This window comes from Aotus nancymaae, unplaced genomic scaffold (genome assembly GCF_030222135.1).
Source record: "Aotus nancymaae isolate 86718 unplaced genomic scaffold, 86718_ANA_hifiasm-v0.15.2.pri h1tg000041l, whole genome shotgun sequence".
NCBI lineage: Eukaryota > Metazoa > Chordata > Mammalia > Primates > Aotidae > Aotus > Aotus nancymaae.
The window spans coordinates 18,534,787-18,549,604 of NW_026988455.1; the positions used below are offsets into that span (position 1 = coordinate 18,534,787).

A 14,818-nucleotide genomic window follows, 5' to 3' on the forward strand; every position below is an offset into this window, starting at 1 on the left:
ATAATAAATATATATATATAAATAATATCAAATAGACTTAGACATACACATTATCTCAAGGGGCTCTAGGAATGGAACTGTGGCAGAAGGAGAAAGGGAGTGGTGTCCCTGACAGTGACAAATGTGCAAAAGTGGCCAGAGTCAGTGAGGTGACACATTGATCCTGGACCTTGCTTCCCGTATACTAAACATACAGTCATCTTCTCCCGTAAAGGCACGGGGACATTCTTTTAAAAGAAACTCCACACATAAGCACATTTTTTTAAAGTCCATTATTTCCATAAAACAGAAGACTAACAAAGAGGAAAAAAAGGTTAAACAGAGATTTACTTTTCAATCTAGCTGGTATAGCAAGAATGCCTCATTCAAATCCTCTTAATCTGAGTACCCTATGTATACTGGAAATACTCCATATCATTATTATGAAATTTAAAAATTTAATGTCATCTTCCATGCAAGTTTTGGAACTTAATTCTCTCTGTATTAGGATGCAAAAATTTAAGACTCCTTCAACATGATTATAATCCCATACCTTGGCTCCTGAGTTTACAAACTTAATACCTATCATATATTTATGTAATTAAGACCACCCTGAATTATAACTGTACTTTGTACTTATGCCTCACTTTATAATTCTTAAAAAAATACAATAACTTTGGCTAGGCACAGTGGCTCATGCCCATAATCCCAACACTTCGGAGGCCAAGGTGGGCAGATCGCTTGAGCCCAGACGTTCAAGACCAGCCTAGGCAACATGGCAAAACCCTATCTCTACAGAAAATAAAAAAAATTAGCCAGTGTGGTGGTGCATGCCTGTAGTCCCAGCTACTCGAGAGGCTGAGGCAGGAGGATCACTTGAGCCCAGGAGGTCAAGGCTGCCGTGAACCAAGATCACACCACTGCACTCCAGCCTGGGTGACAAAGCAAGACTGTGTCTCAAAAAAAAAAAAAGAAAAATCAGCGATAAGTTGCCCTTTGTAATCACCAAGTGAAATAAACTCATTACTCTTTAATCCACTGGCTTATACTCAAAGGTAAAGCCTTTCTGATTTGCAATTCGTTGAGGGAAGAGGCCAGTCAGACCTAATTTTAAAAGTCTGAATTACATTTATTTTAAGTAAATGTTTGTACATTTATTTTATTTTGTCTTTCTTTCTTTCTTTTTTTTTTTTTTTTTTGACAGTGTCTGGCTCTGTTGCCTAGGCTGGAGTGCAGAGGTGCAATCTCAGTTTACTGCAACCTCTGCCTCACAGTGAATGTTCAAGTGATTTCTGGCTAATTTTTGTATTTTTAGTAGAGATGGAGTTTCATCATGTTATCCAGGCTGCTCTCGAATTCCTGACCTCAAGTGATCCACCCACCTTGGCCTCCCAAAGTGCTAGGATTATAGGCATGAGCCACTGTGCCCAGCCTAATTTTTTTAAATGTGCTTTTTTCTAATATTTTTACATTGAAATATAAAGATAATTTTTTTACCATAAGAAAGTTGTTATAATTTTTCTCCCTAAAATGATGCTGCAAATAATTACTTATTCGCAAGACATTTAATCAGAATAATGTTTACCCACATAAACGACAGGCTTTTCCAGATTCACAATTAAAAATTTAGTTAATAAATACTAGTTTGATAATGTTAAGCTTTTCCCTCTATAAATTAAAACAAAATCAAAACAAAAACAACAAACAAAAAACATTGGGGCCTGTTACACTTGTTTATCTGGAAATCACCAGGATGCAACCACAAGAATAAATGAGCCACAAATTAACATGAATGGGAAATTTCAGAACCTGCCAAATGGGCGTAGTTTGAAAGCTTACCCAAGCTCATCCTTGTACTTCAGAGCAAAAATCACAAACTCCAGAAAGCAAACTGCAAACGTTTTGTTTGGCACATAGGGAGTTTTGTAAAAATTTGAATCAGTTGCCAGCATTTATGAATTTGAAGATTTGATGTAAAAATTCAAACTCTCGCCGGGCGCAGTGGCTCACGCCTGTAATCCTAGCACTTTGGGAGGCCGAGGCAGGTGGATCACGAGGTCAGGAGTTCAAGACCAGCCTGGCCAACATGGTGAAACCCTGTCTCTACTAAAAATACAAAAAATTAGCTGGGCATGGTGGCGTGCACCTGTAATCCCAGCTACTCGGGAGGCTGAGGCAGGAGAATTGCTTGAACCTGGGAGGCAGAGGTTGCAGTGAGCCAAGATCGTGCCACTGCACTCGAGCCTGGGCTCCATTTCAAAAAAAAAAAAAAAAATTCAAACTCTCAGCTGGGCGTGGTGGCTCATGCCTGCAATCCCAGCACTTTGGGAGGCCAAGGTGGGCAATCACCTGAGGTCAGGAGTTCAAGACCAGCCTGGCTAACATGGCGAAACCCCTTCTCTATTAAAAATACAAAAATAGCTGGGCATGGTGGCAAGTGCCTGTAATCCCAGCTACTCAGGAGGCTGAGGTGGGAGAATCTCTTGAACCAGGGAAGCAGAGGTTGCAGTGAGCCAAGATTGCACTCCAGCCTGGGCAACAAGAGCAAAACTCTGTCTAAAAAAAACAAAAAAATTCAAACTCTCTCTTGAAAAGCTCCTGATGCTAATAATAAGGGCAGCATGGTGAGTCCCATGCCACCTCCCAACCCTTTTCCTATCAGGCACAATGACTTAAACTAAGTATCAACCTCACACCTTAAGTGGGACAAGTATTCTCTCTCCCACCCAGTCCTCAGTCAACTCATGTGTTACCCTCCAGGCCTTGGAGGCTTTGAGTCTTGCATTCCCTGCTTTAGAGTAATTAAATTCAGTTAAGGAACTTAAAATAAGCAGCTGCTTTTCCCATAAATACAAGTGTTCCTAAATTGTAGACTCAAATAAAATAAGTCCTGTTGTCTCACCAAAAGTACTGTGAGCCTCTGGTCCTCTGCCAGCTGAATAAATTTGCAAACCACAGCTTTAAACAAAAGGACTTAAAATGTCATTATGTACACTGATGACAAAATAGGAGGTTAATTCCATTTTTCCACTCACCTGTCCAATTCCAAGGAAAATTGGTGACGGGAAACTACAAAGAACACAGAACAACCAATCAGTTAAGCAAATATAACAATCTGAAGATAGTACATAATAAATAATGACAAATTATTAAAAAGTCTGAGAAAATGAAAATTTATCAAACTTGTTCACTTTTCGTTTATTTCTTTTTTGTAGTTTTAATTTTAAGACCGTGTCTTGCTCTGTTGCCCAAGCTGGAATGCAGTGGTGTAAACATGGCTCACTGGAGTCTCAGCCTTCTGAGATCAGAAGGTCTCTCACCTCAGCTTCCTGCCACCCAGGCTGGAGTTCAGTGGTGTGATGGCTCAAGCCATCCTTCCACCTCCACCTCCCTAGTAGCTGGGACCACAGGCGCATGCCACCACACCCAGCTAAACTATATATACATATATATATTTTTTTTTTTGTAAACATATGTGTGTGTGTGTGTGTGTATGTATTTTTTTTTTTTTTTTTGAGATGGATCCTCACTCTATCACCCAGGCTGGAGTACAGTGCTGAAATCTCAGCTCACTGCAACCTCTGCCTCCCGGGTTCAAGTGATTCTCCTGCCTCAGCCTTCTGAGTAGCTGGGATTATAGGTTTGCACCACTATGCCCGGTTAATTTTTGTATTTTTAGTAGAGATGGAGTTTCACCACATTGGTCAGGCTGGTCTCGAACTCCTGACCTCAAGTTATCCACCCGCCTCAGCCTTCCAAAGTGCTGGGATTACAGGCGGGAGACACTGTGCCCAGCTAAACATGATATATTTTTCATTTGCTTCAAAATACTCTGGGGGGCGATGGTGGAGTGAATGGGAGAGGGATACAAATGCAGCAAAGCTGTGGACTCTGGGTAATAGTTACATAGTGATTCAGTATACTAGTTTTAAAAGATAACATACCCAGGAACAAATCTAATCAAAGATTTGCAAGAAAGGCATCTGTATAAAACATTATACATCAATATTCTAAAAATTAAAGATCTAAATAAAGGTCATGAGTTGGAAACTTGATACTGTAGTGAGGTCCATTATCCCCAAACTTATTTATAGAATCAGTGCAATCTCAGCAGAAATATGGACAGATATTTTGTGGAAACTGACAAGCTGATCCTAAACCTGAATGAAAAAAAGGCAAAGAGCACAAACCACCCAAGACAATCCTGAAGATAAACAAAATCAGAGGAATTACTCTAATGGATGTCAGAATTCATTTTCAAATTACAATAAATGAGATTGTGTGGTAGTTGCACAAAGATAATCCAATGGGACAATGGAAAAGAACAGAGGTCAAGACCGAGACACACATATATGGACACCTGATTTATGATACAGATGCCACTACAGAGCAGTGGGGAAAAGATCTTTCAGCAAACCCAGATCTTTCAGCACTGGTTGATTTGGATGCAGACTCCTGACCCCTACCTCACATCATATTTAACAAGGCAGGACTGCACCTGCACTGGCTCAACCCTTCATTGGCTCCCAGTCACTTCTCAGGCTACTTACAAAGCTGGAATACCCCATAAAACTCAGCCGTCAATGTGTATGTTGGAGGGGAAACACACCTATCTCAGACAGGCTAAGAAGAGAATAAAGAACAAATCTACCTTATCAGAGAAAACAGAATGAATGGCTAAACAGTAAGAGCATGCAAATAAAATTAACTCTAGTGAGTGCTGGGTCATCCCACCCATACACTCCCTTCCTCATAGAAGCACCCATTCCCCAGCTGGGCCCTCTGCTGAAGAAAGCTGTGTCTGATAGTAGCATGTCTACTCCCTAAGCATAGCCTGCATTTTAACTGTTGGTCTCTGCAGGGGCATAACGGCTACACCCCAGCCCCAATTTAGGACAGCTCTGCAGAGCCAGTCTGGCTCTAGAGCCCCTAGGACGAGGCCTTTGCTATAACTGCATCAGAGCTTGACTTCTCCCTCTGCCTAATTCTGCTTCCCAGGATCACTTTCCAACAAACTTCCTATGCCTCTGAGAATACAACCTGTAACATTAAGCAAAATCACAAGGCAGCAATATAAACAAACAGTAAACCTACAACAAAAAGGGTCACATAGCTAGGCACGGTGGTTCACACCTGTAATCCCGGCACTTTGAGATGCTGAGGGGGGTGGATCACCTGACGTCAGGAGTTCAAGACCAGCCTGACCAAATATGGTAAAATCCCCATCTCTACTAAAAATACAAAAATTAGCCGGGCATGGTGGTGGGCACCTGTAATCCCAGCTACTCAGGAGGCTGAGGCAGGAGAATGACTTGAACCCAGGAGGTGGAGGTTGCAGTGAGCTGAGATCGTGCCATTTCAATCTGGACGACAGAGTAAGCCTTTGTCTCCAAAAAATTAATTAATTAATTAATTTTGAAAAAATAAACAAACAGTAAAACAACAACAAAAAGACTCACAGACGATAAGACAAAGAGCCCAGCGTAGAAGAAAACATAATGCATGGAAGAGAAGGAAGTCTTCCTAATTGCTTCAGGCCACAGAACACCTCAGAAATAATAAAACCAAAAAAACAAGAGCTCAAAGTCAAGTTGATGAGACAGTCAAAGGAGATGAAAAGAAAGCATGTGGACCTAAGGAAACCAACTGAGGACCTGACAACCTAACTGCCACATGAGGAAATACCTCTAGAAACACCCAGGAGCTAAATGGCCACTGCTGGAAATGGAATCATCGACACTTGAGGTGATCATAGCGCATGCAGAGGAAAACAACTCTAAAAAATCAATCAATCCAGAAGACAGAAAACCACCACCATACAGGGCTAGTTACTGGACCTCGACTTTAGAAGACTATATTCCATAACTTTATATTGAATTCTACTCTATAATTAAAGTTGAATCACCTTACTGAGTTATTAAACTACTCAATAGGCCAAACGCAGTGGCTCACGCCTCTAATCCCAGCACTTTGGGAGGCTGAGCAGGTGGATCACCTGAGGTCAGGAGTTCGAGACCAGCCTGACCAACGTGGTAAAACTCCGTCTCTACTAAAAAATACAAAAATTAGCCAGGTGTGGTGGCACGCACCTGTAATCCCAGCTACTCGAGAGGCTGAGGCAGGAGAATCACTTCAACCCGGGAGGCAGAGGTTGCAGTGAGCTGAGATCGTGCCACTGCACTCCAGCCTGGGTGACAGAGTGAGACTCCGTCTCAAAAAAATATGAAAATAAAACTGAAACACAGGGTCTAAAGGAAACACAATGACCTTAGGTTTTTAAAATCTTTTTACTGATCTTAGACCTCTTAAATTTAGAGGGATCGTTCAAGACTTTTTTTTTTTTTTTTTTTTTGAGATGGAGTTTCACTCTGTGATCCAAGCTGGAGAGTAGTGATGCGATCCCCACCCACTGCAACCTCCACCTCCCAGGTTCAAGCAATTCTCCTGCCTCAGCCTCCCAAGTAGTCGGGACTACCGGCGTATGCCACCACATCCAGCTAATTTTTGTATTTTTAGTAGAGACGAGGTTTCACCATGTTGGCCAGGATGGTCTCGATCTCTTGACCTCATGATCCACCTGCCTCGGCCTCACAAAGTGCTGGGATTACATGCATGAGCCACCACGCCCGGCCCTTTTAAGACATATTAATCTTTGTAATGAAGAAATATATATTTGAAAGTCAATAATTCTTTGGTTGAACTTCTATTTCTCTTTTCTCCATTCAATTCAGTTAAAACTAAATTTCATACACACATGCTGTGACACTCCCCATCTAAATAACTCTTCAGGTGCAGCCAGCATGACTCACATTGTGGCCACTCCTGATACAATTCGAGATGAAATTACCAGGGTGGATATCAAGTATTCCTGCCAAAAAATGTTTAAACCAAATGAAATCAATTCTTTAGGCTGGGTGTGGAATCTTAGCACTTTGGGAGGCCAAGGCGGGCGAATCACGAGGTCAGGAGATCGAGACCATCCTGACCAACATGGTGAAACCCCGTCTCTACTAAAAATACAAAAAAATTAGCTGGGCATGGTGGTGCGTGCCTGTAGTCCCAGCTACTCGGGAGGCTGAGGCAGGAGAATTGCTTGAACCCGGGAGGTGGAGGTTGCAGTGAGCCGAGGTCGCGCCACTGCACTCCAGCCTGATGCCTGGTGACGGAGTGAGACTGTCTAAAAAAAAAAGAAATCAATTCTTTAGATCTAACTTTCAGTTAGAAAATAGCAGAAAATAAGTTAATTGAGACTTCAAAAAATAAATTGGACAATCCAAAATGTGGGGCATTTTACAAAACAACTGGTCCAGGCTTTTCAAAAAGTCAGTATTATGTGGAGAGGGCGGGATAGGGAACTTTTCTACATTAAAAGAAACTAAAAAGACAAATCTGTATGTATTGCATGAGCCTTGATTGCATCATAAAACCATAAAAATATCTTTGGGACAATTGGCATTGTGGGGGGAAAAGGAGAAATGAAACTTTTTATCTAAGGAATTATCAGGCAAAGAGAGGCTCTGGAATGTAACAGCAGTCCGATCACTCCTCTCTGAGCTAAATAATTACCTCTTAAAGCCACTTGCTATGTGGGAGCTAGACTGATACCAAGTAGCCATAAAATGCCACACACCCTATAGTTGGACAGTGTGTAGCCAATTACTAACCAATGTTATTTCTGCAAACCAATGAGAATTCCTGACAAACCACTTTTGTAATCACCCCTCCCGATTTGCCCTTTTTTTCTTTAAAAACTTGAGCCTCGGCCGGGCGCGGTGGCTCACGCCTGTAATCCCAGCACTTTGGGAGGCCGAGGCGGGTGGATCACGAGGTCAACAGATCGAGACCATCCTGGTCAACATGGTGAAACCCCATCTCTACTAAAAATACAAAAAAATAGCTGGGCATGGTGGCCCGTGCCTGTAATCCCAGCTACTCAGGAGGCTGAGGCAGGAGAATTGCCTGAACCCAGGAGGCCGAGGTTGCGGTGAGCTGAGGTCGCGCCATTGCACTCCAGCTTGGGTAACAAGAGCAAAAAACTCCGTCTCAAAAAAAAAAAAAAAAAACTTGAGCCTCTCTTTTGTTCTCCTGAGCACACCCCAAAGAAACCTGTAATTATTTCAAGTGTCCCAGGTTGCAGTCTTCAACCTCAGCCCAAATCAGCTCTCTGTATTAATTTTGCCTCAGCTTCTTTTTAGGTGGACCAGATGATTATAGATTTGGTAGTGGATCATTTTAGGAAGTTACTGTTAAGTTTGTTAAAAGTGAAATGATACTATATAGGAGAATGTCCTGAGGCCTCAGGAGAGGCGAACTGAAGTATTTCACAGTGCAGTGCTCTGACACTTGCAACTTACTTTCAGTGGCTGGAGGGAGTCTCAGTACTGTGTGTTCACTCTCCTTTATTTCTCGTTTTCAGTATGCTTGAAACTTTTCATAATAAAAAGTTTGGGGGAGGAGGAATCTAAGTAATCCTCATAAAAGCTAAATAACTAAATTAAAGCCCCCCCTTTTCAACTTTTTTTGGATTAAAGAAAATAATTTATACACAGCTTCTATAATACGAATCAATTTTAACAAAAAGTAATTCATTTATGTTTCTGTCTCCATCTATTTATCTGTATCCATCCATCCATCTAAAAAGATATGTGAAATTGTTGCCTCATGTGTATTATAGTAAATTTTTTTAAATTTCACCCTAATATTTCTATTTTGTTTGAATTCTTTATAATAATCACAACAGAATAACTTTTCTTCTAAAAGGTACTGACGGCCAGGCACGGTGGTGAATACCTGTAATCCCAGCACTTAGGGAAGCTGAAGCGAATAGATCACCTGAGGTCAGAAGTTCAAGACCAGACTGGCCAACATGGTGAAACCCTGCCTCTACTAAAAATACAAAAATTAGCTGGGCGTGGTGGTAGGTCCCTATAATCCCAGCTGCTCAGGAGGATGGGGCAGGAGGATTGTTTGAACCCAGGAGGCGGAGGTTGTAGTGAGCCAAGATTGTGCCATTGAACTCCATCCTGGGAGACAAGAGTGAAACCCTGTCTCAAAAAAAAAAAGGGTATTAATTCTAGGTAGTGGGAATTATTATTGTCTTCTTTGCTCATTTCTGTATCCCCAATGTTTTAACTGAGTTCTTGTAGGTGTGAACATGAGAAAGTGAAGATCGTGTGGACAGAACTCTTGTTTCAAGAGTCTTCTGATTCTTGCTGGGCGCAGTGGCTCAGGCCTGTAATCCCAGCACTTTGGGAGGCCAAGGCAGGTGGATCACTTGAGGTCAGGAGTTCGAGACCAGTCTGGCCATCTACTAAAAATACAAAAATTAGCCGGGAGTGGGACACAGTGGCTCATGCCTATAATCCTAGCACTTTGGGAGGCCAAGGCAGACAGATCACTTGAGGTTAGGAGTTTGAAACCAGTCTGGCCAACATGGTAAAACCCTGTCTCTACTAAAAATACAAAAATTAGCCAGAAGTAGTGGTGGGCACCTGTAATCCCAGTTACTCAGGAGGCTGAGGCAGGAGAATTGCTTGGACCCAGGAGGCCAGAATTGCTTGGACCCTGCAACCCAGAAGTTGCAGTGACCTGAGATCACGCCACTGCACTCCTGAGTTTGATATGCACTCCTGAGTCCTGATACGACTGTTATTACATTCCAGAGCCTCTCTTTGCCTGATAATCCCATAGATAAAAAGTTTCTTTTCTTCTGTTCCCCCTACAATGCCAATTGTCCTGGGATTACCAGGCCCGGCTAATTTTTGTATGGGATTTCACCACGCTGGCTGGCCAGAGCTGGTCTCGAACTCCTGACCCCAAGTGATCCACCCGCCTTGACCTCCCAAAGTGCTGGGATTACAAGTGTGAACCACTGCGCCCGACCATGGGGTCAACAATTTAAAAGCAAACCAGCCAGCCAGATGTGGTTTTTGGCTCAAGAGCTGTTCAAGTGCTGAAAGAAGCAAGCAGAAGACAAGTGGATGCCGAGGTGAGAGGAAGGGAGTCTCACATGTCCTTCCTAGAGTGGCTCTCAGCGGACCAAGCAGGGAAACAATGCCAGGAGGCACAGTCACAGCAACGGGAAGGGAGTAAGGAGGAGGCCCGGGGAGGCCAAGCGTGGACAGCCTGCAGGGGAGATCTCGGAGACGTATGGTTACGTGCGTTACCGTTGATCATCCAAAATGGGCCACTATTGTTATATCAAACTAAAACAGTAGCCAGGTAGGAAAAGCACTCAGGGTACAAAACGTTGCTCCAAGAATGTAATTCTCTGCAAGCCCAACTGCCGGAACTGCTTATTGTAACCTGAAATCAGTTTTATCTCCAGCTTCTGAGACAACTTGCTGCAGCTTCAGAACTCATTTTGCCCATCACCTTCGCTCACCAGTCAGAGCCTGCCAGCTCCCCAAACCCTGACAGTGCCAATAATCTTTCTCCCAGCACCGTATGTAACATTTCTTCTTTTCCAATAAAACCTAAAACCTTCTCTTTGTTCCTCAGACATACCAAAGACCACCTAGATTGCATGTATGACTCACATTGCAATTCTTTCTTCCCAAATAAAATACTAAATTTAGAGCCTTGTCTCCACATTTTTATTCTGATTTTGACACTTGTGAGGAGAGGGTCCTGGCAGCAGAGAGGGTCGTGGGAAGCAGGATTCAGGAGAGTTTGCTGGAGATCAGAGTAGACTGTGACAGCTCAGCATGTGAACCCTGAAACCACAGGAAAGCTGACCTGAGCTGGGTGGAGAGGAAGGCTAAGATTTACAGAATCAGTCACCAGAAGCTCAGGCACCATTCTACAGGGGAGAAAGGATAGCACATCCAGAGTCTCAACAGAGCATGAGCAGCTGGGAGCTAGGAGGACCCAAGCTCAGCTTCTGGCCGAGGCCTGGTGGGTGAGGCAAAGATCCAGCTCCATCAAAGGGGCTCAAGGGAGCAGCGTCTTCAGGACAGAGCCAGGTTTTCATTAAAGTAAGAACACATTAAGAATTGCTCTTGGTTTGGAATATGGAATTCCAGTTCCCACCACTAAAGATTCCAATTCAGTAGCTTTTATTAAAAAACAAAAACAAAAAAAAATCCCTCTCCAAGTGATTCAGACTACTGGGCAGGTTTGGAAATTGCTGTGTCTAGTCTGGGCGTGGTGGCTCATGCCTGTAATCCCAGCACTTTGGGAGGCCAAGGCGGGTGGATCATGTGAGCCCAGGATTTCGGGACCAGCCCAGGTTGGAGCACAATGGCGCTCTCTCAACTCACTGCAACCTCCATCTCCTGGGTTCAAGCAATTCTCCTGCCTCAGCCTCCTGAGTAGCTGGGATTGCAGGCATCTGCTACCACGCCCGGCTAATTTCTGTATTTTTCATAGAGACAGGGTTTCACCATGTTGGCCAAACTGGTCTCGAACTCCTGACCTCAGGTGAGCTATTCCCCTTGGCCTCCCAAAGTGCTGGGATTACAGGCGTGAGCCACAACACCCGCCTTTTTTTTTTTTTTTATCTTGTTTAAGTTTTCATTTTCCTTCATTAGCTTCGGTGTCAAATGCTCCAGGTTTAGGTACAGTATGTCCATGTTCATTTCCTTGAGGCAGGGCTGTGTTTCCATGGACACCAGGAAGCAGGCTGCAACACACTGGAGAGACCTTGTCAAGAATACTGACAGCCACAGGATCACCAAAAAATACCCCCAATCCACCCCTTCCTTTTACCTCTGCTGCTATGGCTGCCCAGTCCACACCGTCTTTACCTGGAGCCCTGCAGTGGCTTCCGGCCCCTGTCCCTGCTGCCAGTACTGTCTGTTCTCTACCTGCCCATCAGCCAGAGAGATCTCTTTTTTTTTTTTATTGCATTTTAGGTTTTGGGGTACATGTAAAGAACATGCAAGATTGTTGCATAGGTACACATATGGCAGTGTGATTTGCTGCCTTCCTCCCCTTCACCTGTATCTGGCATTTCTCCCTGTGCTATCTCTCCGCAACTCCCCACCCCCTGCTGTCCCTCCCCTATTTCCCCCCAAAGAGAGATCTTTTTAATCACACAAATTGTGTCAGGTCACTCCCATGTTGTAACCTTCTAAGGGACTTCCAATTGCATTTAGCATGAAACTAAAACTATCCAGTCTCATCCTTCCACCCTGGTCCCAGATATCTGCTCTCAACACAGCAGCCAGAGTGATTTAGGTAATGTAATTCCCCTGTCCAACACTTTGCGTGGCTGCCACCTCAATCAGAGCTGACTCCAGAGCCCTCACAGTGGCCTCCAAGGCCCCACACAGGCCAGCAATCCATTACTCTCAGATCCCATCTGGTACCATTCCCATTCAAACCCTTCACTCCTCCAGGCCTGGAATGCTCTTGCCCCTTCCCCCAGTGTGGCTTATGTCCCCACCTTACTCTGGTCTTGACTCCAATGCCACCTCCTCCTGAGGCTCCAATGATCACGCTCACACGGCATACTCTCCCCTCCCTCTCTCCCTCACTCGCTCTCCTGTTTTATTTTTTCCCCAGCACCTTGGCCACATCTGACATAATGTAAATACTACTGGCTCATTTATTGGTCCACAAGGATGCAGCTCCAAGAGGTCAGGGATTCCGATCTGCTCTCTGCATTTCTCTTTCCCAAGAACAGTGGGAAAATACTGTTCTCCCCAGACAGTGCTGGCACATCACAGGGCTTAGCAAAAGCTACTGAATGAGAGAAAGCACTGACTCCCGCCTTCCCTGCTTACCTCCCTGCCCAGCCACAGTGACTTTCTCTCTGTTCCTCCAGCAGCCAAGTTCACGCCCACCTCGGCACATTGCACACTTCTGCCTGAAATGCTCTGTTGACCGCTAATCCAGCCCAGGCCCTTTCATGTCAGATCTGAAAGTGTCTTGTTTATTCATGAAGCTACTTGTTTATTTCCTATCTCTACTGCTGAAACAGAATTTCCAGAGCAGGGCTCTGTGCAGTTCACAGAGGATTCTGTGGTGTTTGCAATGGGTTCAACACTTAGTAGGTGCTCAGTAAATATCTGTTGGAGGTGCAACCAATCCAGCTTATATGGGTCTCCGTTTTCTCAAATATAAAATAAAGAATGTGAGATTGGATGAGATAGTTTGCACTTATAATCACAGCACTTTGGGAGACCAAGGCAGGTTTAGAGGCCAGGAGTTTAAGACCAGCCTGGGAAACACGCTGAGACCCCACCTCTACAAAAAAGTTTTAAAATTTTGCTGGTATAGTGGTGCACACCTATGGTCCCAGGTTCTCTGGAGGCTGAGGCAGAATGACTGCTTGAACCCGGGTGGCTGGGGTTGCATTGAACAATGATTGCGTCACTACGCTCCAGCCTGGGCAACAGAGTGAAATCCTGTTTAAAAAAAAATTATATATATATGCCATATGCTTGCCTTGGCCTCTCAACGTGCTGTGATTACAGTTGCAAACCACCTTATCAGCCTCAGCATTCTTAGTTTATATTCGAGAAAACTGAGACCCACATAAGCTCAATCGGGACACATATATATAAATAAGAGAGCTGATACTCTAAGATACTCTCTAGCAAAGATACTCTCTAGGTCTCTTTGGGCTCTGAAATATTGATGGTACATTCTTGCAACACAGTAGAGTTTACAAAGAACCTTCATGTATAACAGCTCATGCAGAGCCCTGGAAGGTAATTAACACGATTGTAATCATTCAGTTTTTGCATCCGAAAAAAATTGCTGTCTGTGCGACTGGTCCGAAGAGACAGCTGTTAGCTGGCAGAGCTGAGGCTAAATCCACAATTTTGTAAGTGCCGCTACAATGCTAGCAGAATTAAGCAGGATTTTCTAGTCCTTACAAATAGGTTCAAGGCAATCACAAGTTTGCTGGTTTACTTCACACTAACCCAAAAAAGTACTTCATATGAACTTCCAATTGTTCTTCCGAGTTTTCCGTGAACACGCTGGTCATTTGAGAACGAATAGTCAGTCAATACAAACAGACCTACTGGCACGGGAATACCTGACCGTTGAACATCGAGATCTGTGAGGCAGGCATTTGAACCCCTGTTTTCAGCTCGCTGGGTGTGTGAAATCATCTGTCTGAGCGCCACCCGCCCGCCCGGGACGTGGCGCCTCGCAGCAGAGCAGGCGCGCTCAGGAAGAGAAGAACGACTTTCTCAGGTCGTGGTCTGAGTGCAGAAATCTGCCCGAATTCAGGAGGGCTCCTGGGAAACTCGGCCAATGTGCCCAGCTGAGACTCCAGGGTCCCTGGCCCCACCCGCCGTGGCCCGGGAGCGGCCGAAGCGCAAGGAGGGCAGGGGCAGCCCCGCGCTCCCGCAGACACCCCAGCCCCGGCCCGCCTCACCCGTAGGTGGTCAGCAGCGCCTTGTTGACCAGCACGATGAGGAAGGAGCAGGTCCCGTAGAAGAGCGCCGACAGCAGCCTGGCCACCCGAGAGGGCAGCCGCGCCGCGCCAGGCTCCGCGCCCGCACCCTCGGCCTCGGCCTGGCCAGCGGCAGTCATCTCCCGCTGCCGAGCGGACCCCACCGCCCGCCAGCCTCAGCCGCGCACTTGTCCCGTCCGGCCGGGCCGGGGAAGAGGGCGCGGCAGGAACAGGAAGAGCCCGGCGCAACCCCAGGTCCCGGCCCGCCCCCTGAGAGCGCCCCGAAGCCGGCGCGGGAGGACCCTGCGCGCTGGACTTCACCCCGGCTCCAGGCACCTCCTTCGGTCTCCAGGGCCAGAAACGCGTTGGGGGTCGAAACGCGCTGCCTTCTTCCAGACTTTCCTGGGGAGAAACGCTTCAGCAAGTCTCAGGGCTTGTTCTGCTTTTTTTTTTTTTTTTTTTCCTACAGCTTTTTTGTTTAGAGTT

General features: G+C 45.1%; 1 protein-coding gene across 7 annotated transcripts in view; it reads right to left on the reverse strand.

Moving 5' to 3' along the window:
* Positions 1-14,549, reverse strand: part of SLC35D2 (solute carrier family 35 member D2) — a 78,754-nt gene extending 64,205 nt beyond the window's left edge. For 6 of the 7 annotated variants that reach the window (XM_064361542.1, XM_064361541.1, XM_064361538.1 and 3 more), the window contains exons 1-2: positions 14,315-14,472; positions 3,015-3,048 (exon numbers count right to left, since the gene is read on the reverse strand). In XM_064361542.1, the coding sequence (XP_064217612.1) occupies positions 3,015-3,048; positions 14,315-14,472 (192 nt within the window). Of the gene's footprint in view, positions 1-3,014; positions 3,049-14,314 lie in introns of all 7 variants that reach the window. The other variant, XM_064361536.1, reaches the window with a different exon arrangement.
* Between the last annotated feature and the right edge of the window lie 269 nt (positions 14,550-14,818).